The 22,714-nt window shown below is 43.9% G+C and overlaps 1 protein-coding gene across 1 annotated transcript; it reads right to left on the bottom strand.

Moving 5' to 3' along the window:
* Positions 1–319: 319 nt before the first annotated feature.
* Positions 320–22,338, bottom strand: LOC119954356 (ankyrin repeat and SOCS box protein 16-like). Its single transcript, XM_038779533.1, is given in 6 exon segments — positions 320–1,525; positions 8,092–8,205; positions 9,962–10,454; positions 17,218–17,485; positions 21,802–21,867; positions 21,870–22,338. Coding segments are annotated over 6 exon segments (1,368 nt in total). The 5' UTR covers positions 22,111–22,338; the 3' UTR covers positions 320–1,339.
* Positions 22,339–22,714: the final 376 nt, after the last annotated feature.

Raw genomic sequence — 22,714 nt, 5'->3', positions numbered from 1 at the left:
ATATGTACACTGGTTGTAGATTATGTACCACTTTTGAATATGGTCAGTGAGACCTCTCACTTTGACACAAACTAATCAATTAAAGAGTGTGAGACACATCGGAGACCACTGTAGCAAAAGACCAATAGAAGAAACCTCTGTGTTATCTTTGATTCACAATTTGTGCTGGGATATTTGATCTCAGCTGGATAATAATGTGTTGCAATACATTTATAAGTTCAGGAAAAGAGGAAAAACTGATAACCCAGAGTACCTGTCATTATACATAGTCCATTTGTGTGTGTGTGTTTGTGTGTGTGTAAGCTACAGAAGGACAGAATTAGGTTCAGCTGTAATTTTAATTCTCACCAAAGTTCACACATGTATAAATATCATGTAGATGCCAGTAGGGAATGGTAACAGTGATTTTGTTACTGGACTAATGATCTGGAGACACAAGTTCAAATCCCAACATGACAGCTTGGGAATTTAAATCCTATTAAATAAATCTGGAATAATAAAACCAGTATCAGTAATGGTGACCATCAAACTACTAGATTGTTGAAAAAAAACCCATCTGGTTCACTAATGTTCTTTAGGGAAGGAAATCTGCCATCCTTACTCAGTCTGGCCTACATATTACTTCAGACCCACAGCAATGTGGGTGACTCTTAACTGCCCTCCAAAATGTCCTAAAAAGCCATTTGTTGCATCAAACTGCTATGGAAAAGTCTAGTTAGGTGCATGGAAACACCAGCATTTGAAAGTCCCCCTCCCAATTCATCAACCACCCTGCCGTAGAAATATATTGCTGTTCCTTCACTGTCGCTGGCTCAAATCTACTGGAACTTCCTCGCTAATAGCACTGTTGGTGCATCCATACCATGTGGACTGCAGTGGTTTAAGGTCCTCACCAGCATCGTCTCTAAGATATTTAAAGATGGGCAATAAATGCTGGCCTTGCCAATGACACCCACATTACATGAATGATTCAAAGATTTGGGTGAGGTTCTAGATGATGACTGGCACACATGATACGGAAACCCAACAAGGGAATAAGCAGATGAGAAATTTTAGCTGTCTAAATATTTTTAAACCTATAATTAGGAAGCAGCTGCCACTCTCACATGGTATGCCAAGGGAAAGAGGGCAGGTATTGTGGGCTCTTGCCAGGATACACAGTTGATTGGTGTGGATTTTCCCATGTTCGTTACATGATCAAATAAATAGGGATAATAAATTTCACAGTGTGAAACTTAATGCGAAGTAAATCACAGCAACACATTTTAGGTGCTGCATTTAACCTGGAGTACTCAATCAATAAACAGTAAGAAAATGTATCTAAGGATACTACGCTTTTTCACTTGAGATAGCCTTCAAATTTCAACAGTAAAAACTCCGTAAAACTATTTGGAAGTTGTAGCTGTGGTATGACTGAATGGCACCGAGTTCCAAGATAGTTCCTTAAGGTACAACGTGCAAGATGCTGAAGACAACGAGGTTTGTTGGTCATATGTATAATGGAGTCAAAGAAAATTTGATGTTTCTGTAAAAAAAGCGAAAAGGATCTCATATAAAGCTAATTCTGTGAACACAGAGTATTATCACAAAATAACTATTTAGGAAATATTAGAAACATTACTGAATTGTAAAATTTACAGGATAGTAGGAGACCATTTGGTCCACTGTGTCTATGTAGTGGTAGTTATTATGTCTCGGCAGATGCTAGGTGCCTGGCTGCCCAAATCCCAAACAGAAACTTGAAACAAGCTGCCACACTGGTTTGCAATTTGTGTATTTCGAGATATCTGAAGGCAAGATAATTAACCCTCAGACCACTTGGAATAATTTTAAATAATAAATTTAAATGTTAATTCAAATAAAGAAAAAAAGAAAATAACAGTTAAAGACACGTGAACCACCTTACACAGTTAACAGTACACCTACAAGGGCAGCACGGTGGCCTAGTGGTTAGCACAACCGCCTCACGGCGCTGAGGTCCCAGGTTCGATCCCGGCTCTGGGTCACTGTCCGTGTGGAGTTTGCACGTTCTCCCCGTGTCTGCGTGGGTTTCGCCCCCACAACCCAAAAATATGCAAAGTAGGTGGATTGGCCACGCTAAATTGCCCCTTAATTGGAAAAAAATAATTGGCTAATCTAAATTTTAAAAAAACAGTACACCTACAAATATTTCCTAAAATACATTGGCTTAAATAAACTCAGAGCTAAACTCCCTTTTGGGGTGGCACGGCAGCACAGTGGTTAGCACTGTTGCTTCACAGCACCAGAGTCCCAGGTTCGATTCCCGCTTGGGTCACTGTCTGTGTGGAGTCTGCACGTTCTCCATGTCTGTGTGGGTTTCCTCCGGGTGCTCCGGTTTCCTCCCACAAGTCCCGAAAGACGTGCTGTTAGGTAATTTGGACATTCTGAATTCTCCCTCAGTGTACCCAAACAGGCACTGGAATGAGGCGACTAGGGGCTTTTCACAGTAACTTCATTGTAGTATTAATGTAAGCAAACCTGTGACAATAAGGATTATTATTATTGATGGCAACATATTTTTAATTTATTTAAAAATTCCAGTAATATTACCATAAAAAGCTTTGCTGCGCTAGCTAGAGGAAATCTTACATGGGCTGCTACTTTCTGACGGTGGCAGCAAACTGCTCTTCACAAGTTTGGCTTCAACTCACGTTATTTTGTTCAAGATCTCTCAGTCGCAGTCAACAGCCTTCAGTCTTATTTTAAATATGTTTTCCCCTTTGATTTTCCACTCTATTGTTTCTATAATTTTTTGGAAGTTCCTCTTCCCAGAATTGATTAACTTTTAAAAAATTACTTTATAGCTACTACATTTATGAAGTAAATTTACTATTTTGCCTCATGTTCACGATTGCCCAATTGTACATGTTTCCTTTGAAATCCAACTTTAAAATTATTTCTCTTATCTGCCTAATGTAAATGTTTGGTCAAGCTGCTTCCTTAGCCCCCTCTGTTCATTACCATTTTAATCACTCACCTTCATACCCTCTTTACTGACTTGTGCTGCCTTACCCATACTCACAGAAGCCTGTTCCCCAGAATGTAAGATTGATATCGCAAAAAATATTAACAACTTTCATTTTTCTCACATAGTGCCAAATCTGAAGCTTCTACTCTAATACAGACTAGCTCAGTATCCGTTTGAAATATCTGTTGAATCTCTTTAAATGGGTTTATACCTTCTGACTCAAAAGCTACTTTGGTTAAAAGAAAAATCCAGATTCTATTAACTCTAAAGTAGAAAATAATTCTGGCTTCTCCATTTGGCCTTCTGGCCTAGAAATTTGAGCAAGTCCACTTTAGAGGCAAGTGGAGGGTGCAAAGGTCCAGTGAAGGAAACAAAGCCGATCAGTGGGGTAAAACTGGTGTCCAAACAGAAGAACCAATTGGCCCGTGCTGGCTCTTTGCATGAGCGATTTAGCTATAGTCCAACTCCCCTGCATTTCCTCATTGGCCTTTTCAAGTGCTTAAACTGTTCACCTTTTGAAAGCCACAATTGAATCTGCCTCCACTACACTCTCAGGAAATACATTTTCAATCCTAACTTGCTTTTTAAACAGTTTTTGATGTCATCATTGTTGTTTTTGACAATGACTAAATCAGTGTTCTCTGGTTTTCAATCTTTTGTTCATGGGAAAAGTTGCTCTGTACTTGGTCTTCGGCCCCTCATGATTTTGAACACCTCTTGTCAAGGCGGCACAGTGGCTAGCACGGTTGCCTCAGCGCCAGGTACAATTCTGGCCTCAGCTGACTGTCTGTGTAGAGTTTGCACTTTCTCCCCGTGTCTGCCTGGGTTTCCTCCCACAGTCCAAAGATGTGCAGATTAGGTGGATTGGCCGTGCTAAATATTCCCTTGATGTCCAAAAGGTTAGGATAGTTTACTGGGTTACAGGAATAGGCTGGGGTTGTGGGCCTAGGTAGTGTGCTATTTCCAAGAGTTGGTGCAAACTCGATAGGCCGAATTACCTCCTTCTGTACTGTAGGGATTCTATGAAATCTCTCAACATTCTCTTCCACGGGGAACAGCCAGATTCCCAAACCCATCCTCTTAACTAAAGCGCCTCATCCCTGGATCCATTTTCGTAAATCTTCTCAGCACTCTCCCTAAAGCCTTCACATTTCCTTCATAAAATGTGGTATTCATAATTGAACACAATACTCCAGTCGACGCCAAACTCAAGGTTCAGATAGCTTCCTTGCTTTGTACTCTCTGCTCCTATTTCTAAAGTCCATGATCCTGTATGCCTTTAATCACCTTCAACGATTTATACACATGTAACCCCAGGTCTCTGTTCCCAGACCGTCCTGTAAGTTTACTTCTTGTTTAAACATGGTTACGTTGCAGCTGATCCCTAGCACAGTGAGCTCCTTATCTGAGTGTTTAGATGTAGAACTCAAGACAGTGGGGAAATGCAGTGTATTATGTTGAGAAACCAAGTAACGGAGATGATATTAACTCTTTAAGTACAATATTTTTATCTGGCAGGAGAGTCCCAGGAGGGCAGCGGAAATGCTTTGGGGATGTCGCAGAGCATGTCTGAAGAGGCAAAACAGATTTATCAAGACACCCTGGCTTGTGACGAGCATTTATGGAAAAGGCTCATTCAGGAAGGCACCAAACTCATTGAGACTACTTTGGGAATGTGCAGAGGCAAAGGTGAGGTATCGGAGGAAGTGCACAAACCTCCAAATCCATCTACTCAACTGTTCAAGCACCACATGCCTCATATGTGGCAGAGTCTACAGATTGTGCACCGAACCTATCAGCCATCTCAGAACCCATCAAACTGGAGTGGAAGCAAGTTATCCTTATTCCTAAGAAGAAAAGCATCCTCCGCATGGTTTTGAGATACACCCAAGTTATTAATACATGTCAAGAAAAGCAAGGCCGAAGTAACGACCATTAGGGAGAACCCCACTGTGTACCATCTTCCAGTCCAAAAAATAACAGTTCACCATTACTTTCCGTTTCCTGTCACTCAGCCAATTATTAAATCTATGTTGCTACCATTCCTTTCATTTAATTGGCTTCAATTTTGCTGGCAAGTCTGTTGTGTGGCACTGTATCAAACTCTTTTTGGGGTCCATAAAGTTGAGGTCACTCAAACCTCTACTGCCAATGTCCTAACTCACACTGAGTCCCATTCATCTATCAGCCCTGTTCTTGCTGACCTACATTTGCATCTGGTCAACAGCATGATTTAAAAATTCACACCCTTGTTTTCAAATCCCTCTATGACCCCACCCCACCCCATCTCTTTAACCTTCTCCAGCTCACAACCCTCAGATATATCTGCACTCATCCAATTCTGGCCTCTCCATAAAATCCCTACAGTGCAGGAGGCCATTCGGCCCATCGAGTCTCCACAGACCCTCCAAAAGGGCACACTACCTAAGCCCACCCCTCCACCCTATCCCTGTAACCCCATAACCCCACCTGACGTGAACATCTTTGGAACATCTGTGGGAGGAAACCGGAGCACCAGGGGGAAACCCATGGAAACACGGAGAGAATGTATGAACTCCACACGCAGTCACCCCAGGCCAGAATCAATTCTGGGTCCCTGGCACTGTGAGGCAGCAGTGTTAACCACTGTGCCACCATGAGCATCCCTGAATTTAATAGCTTCATTGTTAGTGTCACACTTTCAATTGCATAAACCCTAAAGGTCTTGAATCAATAGGGGTTACTCTTCAGATCAATGGTGAAGCCATCTATATCCGGAGCAATTTCAGTGTTGTGAAGTCAGTCATCATTTGCATGAAGATGACTCATTTGATTTTTTTATGTTCTTGACGAATAGCCTGTTGTCTTTTAAAACACACCCCTTAAAATCCCTTGGTCAGTAACATAGATTAGAACCAGAATTCCTCTTAATATGTTAAATCGTCATTTCTCTCTCCGAGGGACGGCACAGTAGCACAGTGGTTAGCACAATTCCTTCACAGCTCCAGGGTCCCTGGTTCGATTCCCGGCTTGGGTGCAAACTGTCTGTGCAGTTTGCACTTTCTCCCTGCATATGCACGGGTTTTCTCCGGGTGCTACAGTTTCCTCCCACGATCCAAAGATGGGGCAGGTTAGGTGGATTGGCCATGCTAAATCACTCTTCGTGTTCAAAAAGGTTGGGTTGAGTTGGGTTGGGTGGTGACTGGGATGGGGTGGAGGTGTGGGCTTAGGTAGGGTGCTCTTTCCAAGGGCTGGTGAAGAATCGATGTGCCGAATGGCCTATTTCTTCACCGTACATTCTATGATTCATTGATTAGTGATTGGCATCCTTCCAGCAGTGAGCAATAATGAGAAAGCAGCCCCAGCATGCTTCTTTTGATGGCTGAGAACTCGAATTCCTGAAAGGCAAAGTCTGCCAAAGGAGCCACAGATGAAGTTGTCCCTTGCTAGCGCTGCCCATTTATAGGCCTTGTGTCAGCTTTGAAGATTCTGAAACCACATGTTGTGGTGGTGACGAATTTCTGCCTAATAGCTGGTGTTACCACTGGCATCGATTGTCAGCTAGGGTTTCCCACTTGTCCTGATTATGTTGTGGGCTTTCAAGTCTCGTTTGACAACATCGTTGATTCAGAGCTTTAGGCGCCCTGCTGATCTTTGGCACACGTTACCTCCCCAAACACCATGGGCGGGATTCTCCGACCCCCTGCCAGGGGGCGCATCCACTGTGGCCTGGCCTGCGATCAGGGCCCACCGATCCGCGGGCAGACCTGTGCCATGGGGGCATCTATTCCTCTGCGCCAGCTGGTGTACCGGTCCGCGATGGCTGGCGTGGAGATGAACCCCACCTGCGCATACGCTGGAATGGCAGCAGCACACGCTGGCGATCCCGCGCATGCACCAACCCGCGCCGGCCGGCGGAGGCCCTTTGGCGCCAGTTGGTGTGGCGCTAAGCCCCTTCCACACTGGCCGGCACAAACCACTCCGACACCGGCCTAACCCCTGAAGGTGCGGAGGATTCCGCACCTTCAGGGGGTAGCCCGATGGCGGAGTGGTTCACGCCATTCCTTCGCGCTGGAGTTGCCCGCCCCGCCGGTTTCCAAAGAATCTCGCCCCATATCCTTGGGTATGCTGCCATCTTCCAACCTGTGTACATTCCTAAGCCAGTGAACCTTTCTTTGCTTGATTAGTGCTAGCCTGCTTGGCATATTGTGGGTAATTAATTACTCACTAACAAAACTGTGGAACGTATGACTATAAAACGTGATTTAATTTGTTGATTACTACCAGGAGCAAATTGACATTCGTCCATCATGTCTAAAAATTTAGAGTACCCAATTATTTTTCTCCAATTAAGGGCCAATTTAGCGTGTCCAATCCATCTAACCTGCAATCTTTGGTTTGTGGGGGCGAAAGCCACGCAGATGTGGCGAGATTGTGTAAACTCCACAGACAGTGACCTGAGGCCGGGATTGAACATGGGTCCTCAGGCCATGAGGCAGCAGTGCTAACCACTGCACCACCGTGCCACCCTTCCATCTTTTTCTTGGCAGAATTTATCTTCATTAATATCATGTTAACACTGAATGTTACATTGGTTCATATTTTGCACTGAATTTTTGCTTTATATTATTTATATTTGTCTATTTTCTTCATTCGGTCAACATGTTTAAACTTTACTAAAAATAAAGCGAAATCACTGCTGCCTCACGGTGCCAAGGACCCAGGTTCAATCCTGGCCCCGGGTCACTGTCCATGTGGAGTTTGCACATTCTTCCCATGTCTGCGTGGATCTCACCCTCACAACCCAAAAAGATGTGCAGGGTATTTGATTGCAATGGTTGCCCCACACATCATTTTTATCTTGATAAGTTTTGCAATCTGTTTTTAATAGTCAATTTGTGTGCTGCTATCGTCAGATGTGTGTTGCACATGTTGCAGCAACAGGAACCTGAATCAGTATAGGACAAGTTGCAGTACTAGTCTTCCCTTTCAAAAGTTTATCATTCATATTATTAGTTATATTTAGTGATTTATTCTGAATTTAAAAATAAGTTTCTTTAGACGCTCGGGTATAATTGTAGGATAGAGATTGTTAAATAAAGCGATTATTCCACTGTACATACCTGCCACACATCCAGGGGAACTGGCTCGATCCAAGAATCACAAAGTGGAATGCTCTCATAGGTATTTAACAGAGCCTCCATTGTCCAGGGAGACATTGCACATTGTTTAAGTGTCTGAAAGATAAACAAACTCTCCATCATTACACTTGTCTTCATCTGTTGAGCATTCACAACAAGCTTTGTTGGTTACCATATATAATTTAGATTCAATGGAATAGACAATTGCTGGGGTTATGAGCATTATGATCTCAGGGCAAATTGCATAAGTGAATGAGTTCTTCAGGCTTCTTTTGCATACTATGATGGCTTGATTCAAAAGATAAAGATCTCCCGATGGTTAAGTGACTAGCTGAGCCATAACAGACCCAAATGCTCCCAGGATCTGCACTCAATCAGCGAGGCAGCAAGAGTGTAACAATTGACCCTTCAGTGCCTGGGTAGAGGAGGAAAAATATCAGCCTGCAACACTTACTGGAAATGTAAAAGTACCACTGAGATACCCTCAATTACGACACAGGAGAGCAGATTGGTAATTCAAAGGCTTTAATTACCAGAGAACCAGACAGCTGCAGAGAATTGTGCTCACAGCATGCTGCCCACTAAGCATCACCTTATATACAGTTTCCTGGGGGCGGAGCCAGAGGCGGAGTCCCCCAGGGTTCCAAGCCGGGTCTTAAAGCGGCCATCGTATTAAAGGCAAGATGCAGTTACAGCAGTTATACCGATACTATTCATCACAACCACATCAGGTGGGGACTAGACTGGACCGGATCATAAAAAGTTATTATGCAGTTACAGCAAATGGTTAGGAAGACAAATAGCATATTGTTTATTGCAGTGGGAATGGAATATAAAAGTAGGGAAGTTTTGCTACAGGTATACAGGGCATTGGTGAGACCACGCCTCGAGTACAGAAGTAATGCAGAAATCCACTGATTCCTGCGATGAAGAGGTTGTCTTAACGAGAAAACGTTGGATAGATTGGCCTATATCCATTGCAGTTTGGAAGATTGAGAGGTGATTTTATTGAAACATACAAGATCCTGAGGGGACCACAGGGAAAGGTGATAGGATGTTTCCCCTTGTGGGATAGACTAGAACTGGGGGCACAGTTTATAAATAAGGGTTCTTTCATTTAAGTCAAAGATGAGGAGAAATATTTTCTCTGAGGGCCATTAATCTGTGGGTCTCTTCCCCAGAGAGCAGTAAGGCAGGGTCACTGAATATTTTAAAGGCAGATTTTGGATTGACAAAGGGTATGGAGTGGTGGGGGCTGGTGGGGAGACAGGAAAGTAGAAGCCACACGCAGATCAGTCATGATCTTATCAAATGACAGAACAGGCTCAAGGGAACAAATACCAAATAACTTACTAGTCTGTATGTTCTTATGGCTGTGCTGGGAGGTCTTATGTAATTTAACATCTTGCCAGCACTCATAAGGTTCAGATATAGGATAATGGAGAAGATGTAGAAGTGCAATGGGTCCACATGTAACAATAGCTAGCAAGGAGTCTGTGGGAGAACGTGGGAGGGGCGGAAGACCTTATTGGAAAATCTGCATTGACTAACAATCAAATCATTACTTCAGCACTAGTCAGATTCCACGGGAGCAATTATAAAAAACTTAATTTCAAAGGCACATGACCTATGAGACTGGGTATAATGCCAGTTTTAAACCTTGCCCAACATTACTCTGGATGGGGTGTAAGACTAACATTGTACCTGATTTTGCTAGTTTATCGAGAGCCAGATTAAGTTAAAATCTATACACCACCAGCCTATGCTCGTTTCTCAGTCTGATACCTTATTTTAACAGCTTCCTGACCCACATCAGTATTCACATCACATACTCATTGAAAAGTCTGAATACCTTCGGGTCAACTGGAGCTGCTCCATGGTTCAATAGAGCTATGACAATTTGCTCTGGGTGATGTTCCAAATGATCTTCAACAGCCTGTAAAATGCAGTCCATCGGGGTGTAGCCAGCACAATTCTTGGCATTTACACTGGCACCGTGCAGCAGCAAAAGATCCACAATCCCAGGGTGCCCATTCCCACAGGCATTGTGGAGTGGTGTGTGATTTTTTTTCCCAGCAGTTTTCACATCAGCTCCACAATTGATCAGCATTTCACAGACTCTGTAATATCTGCCAAAAGCCTCCGGTTTCTCCGCATACGAACAGGCAGCATTTAGTGCAGTTTCTCCTTCTCGGTTCTTCTTGTGACTAAAGGCGGAATAGCTCAGGTAAAGGTCCACATGTTCATCTAAACCATGTTTTGCTGCAACATGAAGTGGAGTAATCTCTCTGTCTCTGGTCTGCATATTAACTCTGGCACCATGTTCCAGCAAGAGATTAGCACACCTGTAACAATTAAGAATTTGATGACCTTGTATCATGGACATTTCCTTAATCTCTTTTATTTTTGAAGTATTTTTATTCAAATTTTTAACATTTAAAAAACATTTCATCACAAAAATAAATCCAAATCAACCATCCCTCCCCCCCCCACCCTGATCCCCCCAATTCCCCTAATTCACCTCCCTGCCCCCTACCCTAACAGTTGACGGTGACTAGTTCTCCAAAATGCAGCGTTCCCTTAATTTCTGCCATGTCCTCGGTCACTTATCTGGATATTACACGTTGATGTTCAGGTAAATAATAAGAGGACCGTATTAAGAGAATACTCCTGACCATGTTACTTTTGGTATTAGCAGTATTTTTGTATTCATTCACAAGATGGGGAAGTCACATTTATTGCCTATCCCTGACTGCTCCTTTATACAACTGGATGGCTTAGTAGGCCATGTCAGAGAGCAGTTAACGGTGAACCACTTTATATCTGAAGTCATAGACCAGGTAGGGACAGAGATTTTCTCTCCGAAAAAGCATTAATGAACTAGTTAGAAATCATTTGATGGTCATCATTACTGATACTAGCATTTATTTAATTAACTGAATTAAAATTACTCAGTTGCGATGATGGGTTTGAACTTGCGTCATTTGATCCCAGGCCTCTAGATTGCTAGGACAGTTATATTGCCACTGTGCTGCCACATCCATGGGAATTGGAAACATGTGCCAATTCATACTTGCATTTATTCCACAACTGCCAACTTAAATAGTAGCCAATCTAAAACCAAAAAGCTTGACAAAGACAACTTATCTAATGTTACATTTTCAGTTGTCTAAGGTTTAAATAGGGCACGGAGTAGTTCATTAAATCAAGATTATTCAAGGAACTGTGACTTGAGACTGAGTGACACAGTATGGAGTACTACCAGACTGGATCATCCCACTTGTGGCAATAGTACCACTCATTGATCACACTTGTTTTCAGATTTATTTTGTGTATGTTCTCACCCCCATGAACCAGTCACTGTGAGATATGAAAGTTGGGCAGCTAAGGGATGCTCATGTCAAGTTGACTCAGTAGTAGCATCCTGGTGCAGGACACAAGCACTTTCTCAAGGTTAGCACTTCAGTGAAGCACTGAAGGAGCACTTCATTGCCAAAGGCGCCAGAATCGGGCTATGCTTTAGTGAAGCGGAATTCCTCTAGCAATACAGCAAATATATATTCCCCAACCACCAAAGTAGACTGATTGGTTATTTACCTCATATGCAAGATCTTGATCTATGGAAATTGGCTTCATATTTTTTTTAAAATATTTTTGTTGAAAACTTTTAGCAATACAATATAAAACGGATGCTATAAGTTATTATATAAAAGGAACAGTCAACAGTTAAGAATTCATCCAAACCTAAACCCCAACAATAAACTAACCCCCCTCAAACAACTGATGGTGACTAACTATTTAAAAAAGGAAATGAATGGCTGCCACGAGGTAGAATCTTCTACCGACCCCCTAATGATGTACTTACCTTCTCCAAACATAAAACTTCCATGAGAACACCCAATCAGGCTGAGGCACTAGGTGGAGTAGGAGACCTCCACCCAAGCAGAACTCGCCTCCAGGCTATTAACAAGGCAAAGGCGAGGTCATCCTCCTTCACCCCACGCCCCCCAACCCAATCTGTAGAACTGGCGAGTCCGATACCCCGAAAATGGCCACAAACGGACAACATTCCAGTTCGACGTTAGGAATCTCTGATATGGTATTAAAGAAGGAGACACAAAAACTTAACAACTTGGGACACGACCAGAACTTACGTGTATGATTAGCCGGCCCCCAATAACACCGCTCACACCTGTCATCCACCGCCGAAAAAGACACACTAATCCTTGCCTTGGTCAGATGGGCCCTGTGCATCACCTTGAACTGGATCAAACTGAGCCAAGCAAAGGAGAATGTGAAGTTTAACCCAGTAAAGAGCCTCACCACACCTCCTCATCCATAATAGGACCTAATTCACCCTCCCACTTTGTCTTCATCTCATCTAACAGAGCTGACTCTGCTGATAGGAGCAGATCCAGCCAAAGATAAAATCCTCTTCAACAAGGACGGTGGTGTCAAGGGAAATGAAGCAAAAGTCTTCTGGCAAAAACCACAAATCTGGAAATAACTAAACATATTAGTCCCAAGGAGTTGAAACTTTACCAACAGCTCCTCAAAATTGGCAAGCCGTTCCTCCACGAACAAGCCTCCAAACCGTTCTAGACCCTTCCCCTCCCATGACCTAAACGTCGAGTCTAAAATTGCGAGCACAAAGAAATGATGACCACATTTAGGGGCCAACAACAACATGGAGCTAAACTTAAAATGTTGTCTGAATTGGTCCAGATCCTCAGGGTGGATATCATCACCGGATGCAAAGAAAATCTCGCAGAAGAGAACGGAAGTGAGGCAGTTACTAAGGTACCCAAACCGGAGCCCCTACAAGAACTCACCTACATTTGCCCTCATATAGAGACTCGGATCGCGAAGCCACCCCAACACTTTCTCAATATTGGCATCCCAACTGTAAAATAACAAATTGGATAACGCTAAACCACCTGACTGTCCGTCTCTCTGGAGAAACACCCTACCGATTCCTTGGGATCTTACTCGCCCAAATAAAAGAGGACACCAATTTGTTAACTCTAACAAATAAGGATTTAGGGAGAGAAGTGGGGAGACACTGAAAAATAAATAAAAATCTCGGAGGAGATATTCATTTTAATAGTCTGAACCCTGCCCACCAAGGATAGGGGGAAGTTATCCCACTTTTGGAAGTCAGGTTTGACCCCATTTACCAGGCTAGCATAATTAAATTCATGAAGTGAGGCCCAATTGTGGGCCACCCGGATACTCAGTTAACGAAAGCTAGATCTGGCAAGATGAAAAGGTAACATCCCCAGAATCTGTAGAGATTCCTATAGAATGTTCGCAAGCTGCATTGACGGGGTGGAAACCAAACTGCCAATCGAGCCCCTAATCCGTATAATCTCCCGGGCTGCCTCCTGCTGTCTCAGCTGATGGCGAAAAGGTGACTGGCCTTCTCCCCCCATTCATAGAATACCCCCTTCATGTGCCGCAGCTGAATCACCGCCTTCTTTGTTAATAACAATTCAAATTGTGACTGAAGCTTTTTCTTGCTCGCAAGCAACTCCGGGATTGGGGCAAGTGAGTACTGATGGTCCATCTCAAGGGCGGAGTCCACCAGCCTCTGTCGTTCCACCCTTGCAGTCCTTTCCACATGTGCTTTATAGGAAATTACCAACCCCCATAATAACCATCTTAAGGACTTCCTATAACATAGAGGGTGAGATAGACTCGCTCTTGATAAACTTGATATATCCCTCAATGGCGGAGGATACACATTCACAAAATCCTTTGTCTGCTAACAATGTAGTATCCAACCTCCATGGACGCCGCTGAGAGGGAGCCAACTCTAGGATCAATTCCACAAACTGCGCAGCATGGTCCGAAATCACAATAGTCGAATACCCGCCCTCGTTGCCCAGGAGAGAAAAGATCTATCCATAAGAAAAAAGTTAATCTGTGAGTCATCCTTTTTTCTTCTTAACTTTAGAGTGCCCAATTCATTTTTCCAATTAAGGGACAATTTAGCATGGCCAATCCACTTACCCTGCATATCTTTGGGTTGTGGGGGTGAAACCCACGCAAACATGGGGAGAATGTGCAAACTCCACACAGTGATCCAGAGCCGGGATCGAACCTGGGACCTCAGCATCGTGAGGCAGCAATGCTAACCACTGCGCCACCGTGCTGCCAATCCATGAGTAAACCTGATGGACATAGGGAAAAAAAAGAATCCTTATCCCTCAGGTGCAAAACATGCCATGGATCTGCCTCCCCTATGTGCTCCATAAAAACCAACAAAGCCTTTGCCACCCCTGATGGCCCAGCGGCTTGGGCATAGATCAGCCCAACTTTGGATCTCGAACACGGTTTAGGTATCCCTCCCCTCAAATTAATGCGAGTCCAAGTAAGAAATGGAAATCAACAACCTCCGAACAAACCCTGCATCATCCCAGTTTGGTGCACAGATATTGACCAGGACGTCCAAAGTGCCCACCAAAGACTCATTGACTTTCATATATCTGCCACTAGGATCCACAATGCTCTTGCCGACTGAAAACGGAACCCGTTTATTAATCAGAATCGCCACCCGCCACCCGCCCTGGGCCCTGCCGACGAAGCCTGAAAAAAATCCATGGCTCACCCACCCCTTCAGCAACTTGGTCTGGCCCATTACCGCAAGTGAGTGTCCTGCGGAAACATCACATCAGCAATCAAACTTTTCAGGTGAGCAAATACCTGCAAACGTTTCACTGGTCCACCAACCTCCCTGCATCCCAACCCCCCCTACATTCCAGGTGACCATCTGAAGTGGGGGCCTCCCACCCCTCCTGAACTCTGAGTCAGCAATTTCTACCAAAAGGGGTTATCCAACACCTACTTAGAGTACAGGCACAAGGCCCACCCAACATAGCCACCAAGTCCACCAGCAAGACAAAACAAAGAGAAATCTGTAGTCACAGTCAGCAAACTAACCTTACCCCCACCCTCTTCCCCTGACATTCCCCAAACAATACCCAAATGTACCTACCGATAACAAGAAGACAAACGATACTCCCTCCCAATTAACCCTAATCCCAAACAAAACAAAAGCACTAAACTCATTATCCCAACTCAAACTAGTATAATGAGCCACAGTTACCCCCACCACTTTGCTCCCATTAGCTAGCAGGTTGGCCCCCACCTTGGGTGAAAGAAAAAAAACCAAAATCTATTGCACATACCAAAGTCACAAAGTAGAACAAAACATCTTCAAAGTTCATATTCCAAAAGGGAGCTATTTATTTCCCATAACAACCGTAGTACAAAGAACAACACCTCTCGTGACATTCCCATCAACATCCAATATATGAAACAATCATTCCACCCAAGAACAAAAAAATACAAACATGTATGTACAAGCAACCCCAACAATTCTCCACATTCACCTTCCCACCCCTCACTCCCAACAACCAAAAACCTCACAAAAACAGTCAACTCGAATCGAGCCCAAGTCTTTTTTTACAAAAGCATCCACATCCTCCGGCACATCAAAATAATAGTCCTTTGTCTCAAAAGTCTGGCTCTGGAGGGAATGTGTATCCACCCTCCCCCACCACCTTCCCAAACATTTTCAAACGTATGCTGTGGGACTTGGCCTTCCATACCCTCCGGCAACCCCACGTTTCTGAGATTCTGCCGCCTAGAGCTGTTCTCCAGGCCATTTACCTTGGCCCTCAGTGCTTTATTTCCACTAGCCATCAGAGAGATCTCAGCCTCCAGCGAGGCAATTTGTTTGCTGTCTTTCAAAAGAGCCGCCCCCCACGCTGTTAATCCCCATGCCATGTGGGGCTGGTTTAGCTCACTGGGCTAAACCACTGGCTTTTAAAGCAGACCAAGCAGGCCAGCAGCACAGTTCGATTCCCGTACCAGCCTCCCCGGACAGGCACCGGAATGTGGCGACTAGGGGCCTTTCACAGTAACTTCACTGAAGCCTACTTGTGACAATAAGCGATTTTCATTTCATTTCATTTTTCATGTGCTTTTACTGTTTTGACCGAATGGGGGCCAGGGCATCCTCTATGAAAGTTCTCAGAAAGAACCCTCAATTGATTTTCAAGCTCCACCACCAAGTCGCCGGCAAGCATCATGGCTGTTATTGGAGAGGCTGGAGTCCATAAGGCCATAACACATAGGAACGGAATTAGGCCACTGGGAACATCGAGTCTGCTCCAGGCTGATATTTTTCTCATCCCCATTCTCCTGTCTTCTCCCCTTAACCCCTGGTCCTGAGTTTCAGGAGCCGCCTCCGCCATTTTCTCCACCAAGGAGCCTCGAGAAGCTTCCGAATCCGTCAACGAATTTCTATCAACAGGTTTCTTTGCCCTGGTCTTTCTTGGCATTTCCCTTATGTGGGCCCCTCATACCATCAATCAGATGGGATTTTAAGTAAAAATATCCCCCAAAACTGGGCATAAAGGGACAAAAATAAAGTACACTGGTGGGTGCCACCTCATGTGCGACTTCTCCCTACGTACCATCACCGGAAGTTCAAAATTGGCTCCACATTTGGCCACTTGACAACAATGACTATACTTTAAAAGTAATTCACTAGCTGGGAAGCACTTCGAGATAACCTGACAATACGAGGTATTCTTATGAGAGTGAGTTATTGTTCTTGCTACTTGTCTGACTTTATACCCAGAAACAATAATGTTAAACAGTGGTCCAGGTGACTTGCTCAGCAGCATCCCCTTCCTCATCTTTCCAAGATATCATATGATTCCATTTTGCTTTACACACAAGCTGCTTTGATTGAGCTCAGAAAACTGAGTGAGACGAAGCATTGGGAAATGGACACCTTACTGCTCGATGGTAGGACCAGTGCATCAATAGGGCACCTTTTAATATTTATTTATTTTACGAATAAAAACTTGGACCTACTTTATATTGGTCAGAGCACCAATAAAAATATAGTAATTAAAGGATTAATATCATCTCCACTACTTGGCTTTTCAACATTGGGATATATCCGTCTACAAACATGTTACACTGCGCAATTCCCCAATGTCTTGAGTTCTAAATCCAAGCACTCAGGGAAATAATTGACTGTGCTTGGGATCAGTTGCAACATAACCATTTATAACCAAGAAATAGACTTACAGGAGGGTCTGGGGACTGGTGCACAGGTGCAAAGGGGCATACCCTTCGTCAGAGATTGCATTGGGATTAGCACCAATACGAAGCAAAAGCTGGGCACACTCAACGTGTCCATTGGCACAGGCAGCATGCAAGGCAGTTGCTCCTCCGGGGGCAGCGTTTGCATCAGCACCATGCCCCAGCAGGTGTTTCACACAAGCTGTGTGTCCGCGCTCTGCAGTGATATGGAGCGCAGACGTCTGCTTCGGTTTGGAGATCAGTGACCAAAGAGCTGCAATACAAAAATAGATCATATGTCCATTAATGTGCTTTGCACAGCATTTCTCAAGAGGTCTCAAAAAACACAATCACAGCAATTCTGTTTAATTGCCCACAATAAAAACAAAATATGTACGCATTTGACTAAAAAAGCTCCTCAATGTAGTGATCAAATTTAAGCCTCCACCAATCAGTAAAATGTCACATTGAAAAGGTACTTTAGTGATAGTTGTATAACTGCAAAATGAGATTAGATTTTAAAAAGTGCTGATAATGTAATTACAGTAATGTACAGCAAGGTCACTGCGGAGGAATGCTCCAGAAACTCAATAGCAATGTTCTCAGAAATGTAAATATAACGGAAATCATACAATCTGGGCATTTGTTCTCTTGTCTAGGATGGTGTCAGTCAAAAAGCCCATCTTCCTGCTCCCCATAACTATTTTCCAATTTGTGAATAAACTGGCACTCGACTTGCACTTAGTAAGAATAGCTTCCTGATAAAAAAAAATGTAAAATCGCCCACTCATGTACCGGCAAGCTAATCAAGTTAAAAAAAAGGCCTTGCATTTGTAATGCATCTGTTGCAGCCATCAAACCAATGTTTGAATTTTTAAAAATTCTTTCACATTTGGGGGTCTCTGGCTGGACATGAAATCATTGCCTATTCCTGACAGAGGGAACGAACGTTTAAAGTGGTGGATAGGGTGCCAGTCAAGCTTGCTGCTTTGTCCTGGATGGTTTCTAGCTTCTCGAGTCTTTTTAGAAATAACTAGAAGGATATCTATAACAATTTTATAAACATAGGGCTGGATTCTTCCACCTCGCCTGCTGCGAGAAGACGCGGACAATGGAGAAGTCCATTCACCTCGGGCGGGATTCTCCGGATTTTTCTGCTCTTGTCCTCCTAGATGGTAGTGGTTGTGGGTTTGGAAGCTGCTGCTTAAGGAACCTTGGTGAGTTCCTGCAGTGCATCTTATCGATGATACACAATGATGTAGTGTCACTGTTTGTCAGTCGTGGAGAGAGTGAATGTTTGTGGAAGAAGTGTCAATCAAGTGGGCTGCTTTTTCCTGGATGGTGTCGAGCTTCTTGAGTGTGTTGGAGCTGCACTCATCCAGACAACCATGGAATATTCCATCATACTCCTGACTTGTGCCTTGTAGATGGTCGACAGGCTTTGGGGAGTCAAGAAGCGAATTAAACACAGAGGATTCCTAGCCTCTGAACTGATCATATAGCCACAGTATTTATATGGTTAGTCCACTTATTTTTCTGGTCAATGGTAACCCTTGGATGTTGCTAATGAGGGATTCAGTGATGTCAGTGCCATTGAATGTCATGTGGCGATGGTTAGATTCTCTCTTGTTGGAGATGGTCATTGTCTGGCACTTGTGTGGTGGAAAGTTACTTGTCAGCCAAAGCCTGGATATTGTCCAGGTCCTGTTGCATTTGAGCATGGACCACTTCAGTATGAGGAGTCACGAAAAGTCCTGAATATTGTGCTATTATCAGCGAACATCCACACTTCTGACCTTATTGTGGAGGGAAGGTTCTTGATAAAGCAGCTGAAGATGGTTGGACCTAGAACACGACCCCGAGAAACTCATGCAGCGATGTCTGAGACTATTAACCTCCAAAGGGGGATGGTTAGATTTGCTCTTGTTGGAGAGAGTAGGTTAGATTTATTTGTGTTGAATATAGTCAGTCACCCTTCTAATATAGGGACGCACATCAGCAAAACTGCTCCCAGTAAATTCCTGCAATGAAATAAACCAGTTTTTTGGTGTTGTTGGTTGCGGGATACATGTTACCACAGCACAGAGGGACCCATTTTAGCCCATTGAGTCTGTGGCAGCTCTTTCAAAAGTGCAATCCAGTTAATCCTACTCCCCCCCTCTTCCCTCATATCCTTTCAATTGTGCCTCTTTCACGTCTGTTTCTTTCAAGTATGTAATTGCACTCTTCAAATAAAGGCAAGTAATCTACACCAAGCAGCGAGGGCAGTCAGAGCTGAAGGTTAGAAAGCCTGCTGGATTATTTGCTCACATCTCTGGAGAAAGGTTTCTAAATGTGGCTTTTGACTGAAAGGGAACAGGGCTACCACGACTGACACGTTAGGTGTTACCATCTTTAAAAATAAAACTCATTACATGGTTAATTTACTTTTATATTCCAAAATATCAGGTGGTAAAGGATAAAACAAAAACCAGTCTTAACATAGACATAGAACAGTACAGCACAGAACAGGCCCTTCGGCCCTCGATGTTGTGCCGAGCAATGATCACCCTACTTAAACCCACGTAACCCGTATACCCGTAACCCAACAATCCCCCCATTAACCGTACACTACGGGCAATTTATCATGGCCAATCCACCTAACCCGCACATCTTTGGACTGTGGGAGGAAACCGGAGCACCCGGAGGAAACCCACGCACACACGGGGAGGACGTGCAGACTCCACACAGACAGTGACCCAGCCGGGAATCGAACCTGGGACCCTGGAGCTGTGAAGCATTGATGCTAACCACCATGCTACCGTGAGGCACACTTCACACACTTCTTTTTAAAATTTAGAATCCCCAATTCTTTTTTTTCCTTTTAAGGGGAAATTTAGCATGGCAATCCACCTACCTCGCACATCTTTGGGTTGTGGGAGTAAGACCCACTCAGATACAAGGAGAATGTGCAAAGTCCATACGGACAGTGACCCGGGGCCGGGATCGAACCTGGGTCCTCGGCGCCATGAGGCAGCAGTGCCAATCATTGCACCACCGTGCTGCCCTTTTCACACACTTCTATAAATATTTATTTACATTGTACATTATATGGCCAGCTAAGATAATATTTATCCTTCTTCCGTCTGTCCAGGACCTGGAGCTAGTTGTTTCAAGCTCAGTGATACAAAACTGCAGAAATAAAACTCGACATTTGAACAGCGCCCTATCGTGGCCATTAATTAAAATGCAAACTCCAGTTGCATATTGAATAATTTGTCTGCATCTGGTACAACAGAAATCATTCTAAGTACCTGAATTCAGTCATGACCATTAGCATGTATCAACATTTCAAAGCCATAATAAATTAATATTATAAACTAGACCTGAATGGTGTATCAGTAGACAAAAAAGTCAAATGATGGCTGGATGCATTCCCATGAAACTAAAAGATGTCTTCAGACTGCCTTATGTTTTGTTCTCCTCTGCCCCAATACCAAGGCAAAAGGGCCCCATATTTCTCCGACAGCTACTGGGAAATTAATTTTAAAACACATCTTATTGAAAAGTCAGAATAAATAAACAATTTAGTGTCTGCTGCTGTAAACAGTCAAGGTAGCATAGTGGTTAGCGCTGTTGCTTCACAGCGCAGGGACTCCGGGTTTGATTCCCGACTTGGGTCACTGTGCGGAGTCTGAAAATTCTCCCCATGTCTGTGTGGGTTTCCTCCAGGTGCTCCGGCTTCCTCCCACAAGCCTCGAAATATGTGCTTGTTAGGTGAATTGGACATTCTAAATTCTCCCTCTGTGTACCCGAACAGGCGCGGGAGTGTGGTGACTAGGGGATTTTCACGGTAACTTAATTGCAGTGTTAATGTAAGCCTACTTGTGACACTAATAAAGATTATCATCTCTGCCTCCATCGTACTCCAATATCAAAACTGAATAATATTCATGAGGTGGGGGAGGCAGAAAAATATTTTGATCGGGAGTATATAGAGAAGCTCAAACATCTTCAGGAACTAGTTCCTGCTGAACAAAAAGTTTATGACAGCACCTCTACAGAACAAAAAGGGAATGCCAAGAAATACTGGATAGAAAGTTGAACAGTGTACTCTGCTTTCCCTGTAGTCCAGAGGGCCAAAGATACCAATTAACATTCAAAAAGGAACGCTGGAAACTCTCAGCAGGCCTGACAGCATCTGTCGAGAGGGAGAGAGTGAGAGCAGGGCTAACTTCAGGAGTCTAAAGTCAGCCCTGTTCTCTCTCCACAGATGATGTCAGGCCTGCTGAGATTTTCCAGCCTTTTCTGTTTTCGTTTCAGATTCCAGCCAGAAATATGCTGTTACTCAATTGACATACAATCGTCGTAGACAGTGAATTCAAATTCAACTCAGTTTGGGCAACAGCTTAAACATTGGAGGACTGATCAGAATAAGATTCTGGGGCAACAAACAGTGAGCATTCGACACACACACACACACACACACGAAGGGAAGTAAAATGTCCCAATCAACATACGATGAACAGGCCCTTCATCCCACTTAACTCTGGTATAATCATTAAAAAGAAAAGATGACAACACAAAAGCTTTACCACAAAGTATTTATACCTAGCTCTGCGGACCAGCTCAGTTCATGACTGACCGTCTCTAGAACCGCGTTGACCGAGTCCTTGCTTTGAAGATGTCTCTGATCTTGTCCAGATCCCCACTGCACAGAGCATCGTGGGCAGCAGCATCGTTCCGGAGCTGGGGCCGTGTTCTCGGTTCCCCGAATGCACTCTGACTAACAGCTGCAGTTTGCCTGCTCCGGGGAAATCTGCACAAAGCTCCCCGTTCATCCCTCAGATCCTGCAACTCCCTCTGTAACCTCGACGACCGGAGTGTGGAAGAAGTGAAGGCGTAGGTGTCCCTGAACATGGTGCAGCTGGGAGCTGCTGTTAGAAAGCTCTCAAAGCCTGTCTGTTCAGCTGCTCTGTGCCGTCCGCTTGGGCCTGAAGCCAATATCCAGTCCTGAGAGCAAACGATCACAAGACAGGGACACGGAGCTGATAAATTTGGTAGTGTGTGTAACGGGGTTATAAACAGCTCTCACAGCTTAGCTGTAAACACTGGTGTCGCTTCGTACATTCAGCATTGTATAACTGCCCACGACTCTCGGCTTGAATAATGAAGCTGGGAAATTATCCTTTTATTAAGTAATAGCAACTTTAGTCATTTTCCAGACTGAACCACACGCTACAAAAGGAAATGCTCAGATATCAAAACCGGTTTCTAGCTGTGTGTGGATCAATAGCAGAGTACAAGCGAACCAATGAATGTAGCGACTTGAACATAATTTATTGTTAAATGTTGTTTGTAAAATCTTCTTACTCAATTTAATGTATTTGCAGTGTCTTGAGAAGTTCGTGAAAAGTGCAATAAGGCATGAGAAAAATCCAAGTCCTTCCTTCGACCTGATCCAATCCAACAAAAAAAAAGCTCATTGCTGGAAGGGGTCAGTTGCAGCATGGTGTGCACATTA

The sequence above is a fragment of the Scyliorhinus canicula genome, chromosome 19 (assembly GCF_902713615.1).
Source record: "Scyliorhinus canicula chromosome 19, sScyCan1.1, whole genome shotgun sequence".
In the NCBI taxonomy this organism is placed as follows: Eukaryota; Metazoa; Chordata; class Chondrichthyes; order Carcharhiniformes; family Scyliorhinidae; genus Scyliorhinus; species Scyliorhinus canicula.
This window is presented reverse-complemented; position numbering and strand designations above follow the sequence as displayed.